The sequence below is a fragment of the Apaloderma vittatum genome, unplaced genomic scaffold, assembly GCF_000703405.1.
Source record: "Apaloderma vittatum isolate BGI_N311 unplaced genomic scaffold, ASM70340v1 scaffold31702, whole genome shotgun sequence".
NCBI lineage: Eukaryota > Metazoa > Chordata > Aves > Trogoniformes > Trogonidae > Apaloderma > Apaloderma vittatum.
In genome coordinates this window covers 1,351-3,063 of record NW_009703600.1, presented here as the reverse complement: position 1 = coordinate 3,063, position 1,713 = coordinate 1,351, and the positions used below count along the sequence as shown (strand labels likewise).

The window sequence follows — 1,713 nt, the reverse complement described above, 5'->3', positions numbered from 1 at the left end:
AAAAAAAAAGCTGCCTTTGGGAGGAGGAGGGTCAGGGCCTGGTATTTTAACTTAGCGAGTCCTGTCTTGCCCCCAGGAGCTGCTGCCAGCCCCAGACTGCTTGTTCCAGGTCATCCCTGTTGCTGGTGGGACGAGACTTCGCACCCTTCTGCCCGTGCAAGACCCGGTCCCAACAGCAGAGAAAAGCTGCCAGAGAGGTGGAGGCAGCGGTCGGAGCCACCCGGGTCACAGGCAGGGCCTGACCGCTCTTCACTTTCCTATGGCTGCCAGGGGATTTTCCAGGGAAGGAAGCGAGAACAAGCGGTGGGGTGAGGGTTTGAAGCAGCTCCTTGTGCCCTGCCCCATGTTGGGTGAAGCCCACCCAGCGCTGCTCTGCCCGTCCCCTGGCTGTGGGTACAAGCGTGGGCGGTGGGACACATGGGAATGAAGAGAATAGAGCTTCAGAGCCCAGGAAGCCTCAAAGCAGCAGGGTGAGTCTTCTCCCTCCTGTGCCACATGGGGAAACTGAGGCACAGAGAGGAACTGGCTTGAGCAGGGTCCTGCTGGGAGGCTCTTCTGCAGCAAGCAGGGGCTCAGCTCTGGGGTTGGGCTGCTGTTAGAGGTCTGAGACGAGACACAGACACAGCTCGGCCATTTCATTAAAGCCCAGTTTGCTGCTGGCTGCTAAAAAAATGCAGAAGTTTTTGCTTGCAGGAAACCAAAATGTGTGATGAGCCGTGGGAACACTCTGCGCTGGCTGCTCAACCTCATCGCCGGTGGCAGTGGGGTAAGTTTTTCTCTTTTTTTTTCTTTTTCTTTTGTTGTCCTTTAGATGCTCTACGCTTTGGTGTTGGACTCCCCAGTGCTGAGGTCAGACTACAGGGAAAGCAGGTTTCTGACAGTCTTGGCTTGCATTCGGGAACATCCCTGTGCCCAGCGGTGACGGCAGCGGGGGGGCAGCTTATCGTACAGCCCCCCTTCTCCTTAAAGGGGTTCTTGTCCTCGGGGACTCCTTTCAGCAGCGGGTCTTCGCCCGCCATGGACTCGATGTACTCCTTGATCTCTTTGCCAGTCTTGGAGACCTGCCAGGGAAGGAGAAGCTCCGTGTGGGTTACAGGATCGAATCCTTGCTCTCAGAGCTACGCTCCTGCTCGTCAGCCGCCTACAAACCCAGCAGGGAGAAGCTGTGACCATCCCACCCACCCTTCTGCCTGTATTTGGGGGTTAGTTTCAGGGGGTTGTTGCTCTTTTGCGGCCCAATTGGGTCAGAAAGTTTCCCCCCTCTGCGTTTTGGGCAGAAGACTCACCATTTGCCTCTCGTTCTTCACCTCCTTCTTCAGCTGATCCAGCTCCATCTTCAGCAGCTCTTTCTCTGTCATGTCCTGAGCCATTGTGGCCTGTAATGGCAGGGAAACAGCTCGGTGTCACAGAATCACTGGGGTCTGTGTGGCCTTCTCCTGAGGCACGGGAAGACTATTGCTCTGGTGTCACAAATGCCCCCTGAGGTCTCAGCTACCCCCATGGTGAGAGATGGGCTGATGCTAAGAAAAAAAACCTCGAGGCAGGAGGTTTCTAAACCCTTCTTGTAACATCAGCTGTAACTAGACTTTAACTTTCTTGTTCTCAGCAGGGATGTCGAGAGACAGATGCAGTTTGAGGGCAGCGGAGGAGGATTCAGCCTAGTTTTTAAGGAAGTCTTCGCTACCACAGAGGCTCTTTCCCCAAGACCAGTGG

The 1,713-nt window shown here is 55.3% G+C and overlaps 1 protein-coding gene across 1 annotated transcript; it reads right to left on the bottom strand.

The window, feature by feature from the left end:
* Window positions 1–892: 892 nt before the first annotated feature.
* Window positions 893–1,370, bottom strand: GNGT2 (guanine nucleotide binding protein (G protein), gamma transducing activity polypeptide 2; the record flags this gene model as incomplete). Its single annotated transcript, XM_009864694.1, has 2 exons — window positions 1,287–1,370; window positions 893–1,061 (listed from the first exon to the last, which is right to left on the bottom strand). Coding segments are annotated over exons 1-2 (253 nt in total), but the record flags the coding sequence as incomplete, so codon positions are not given.
* Window positions 1,371–1,713: the final 343 nt, after the last annotated feature.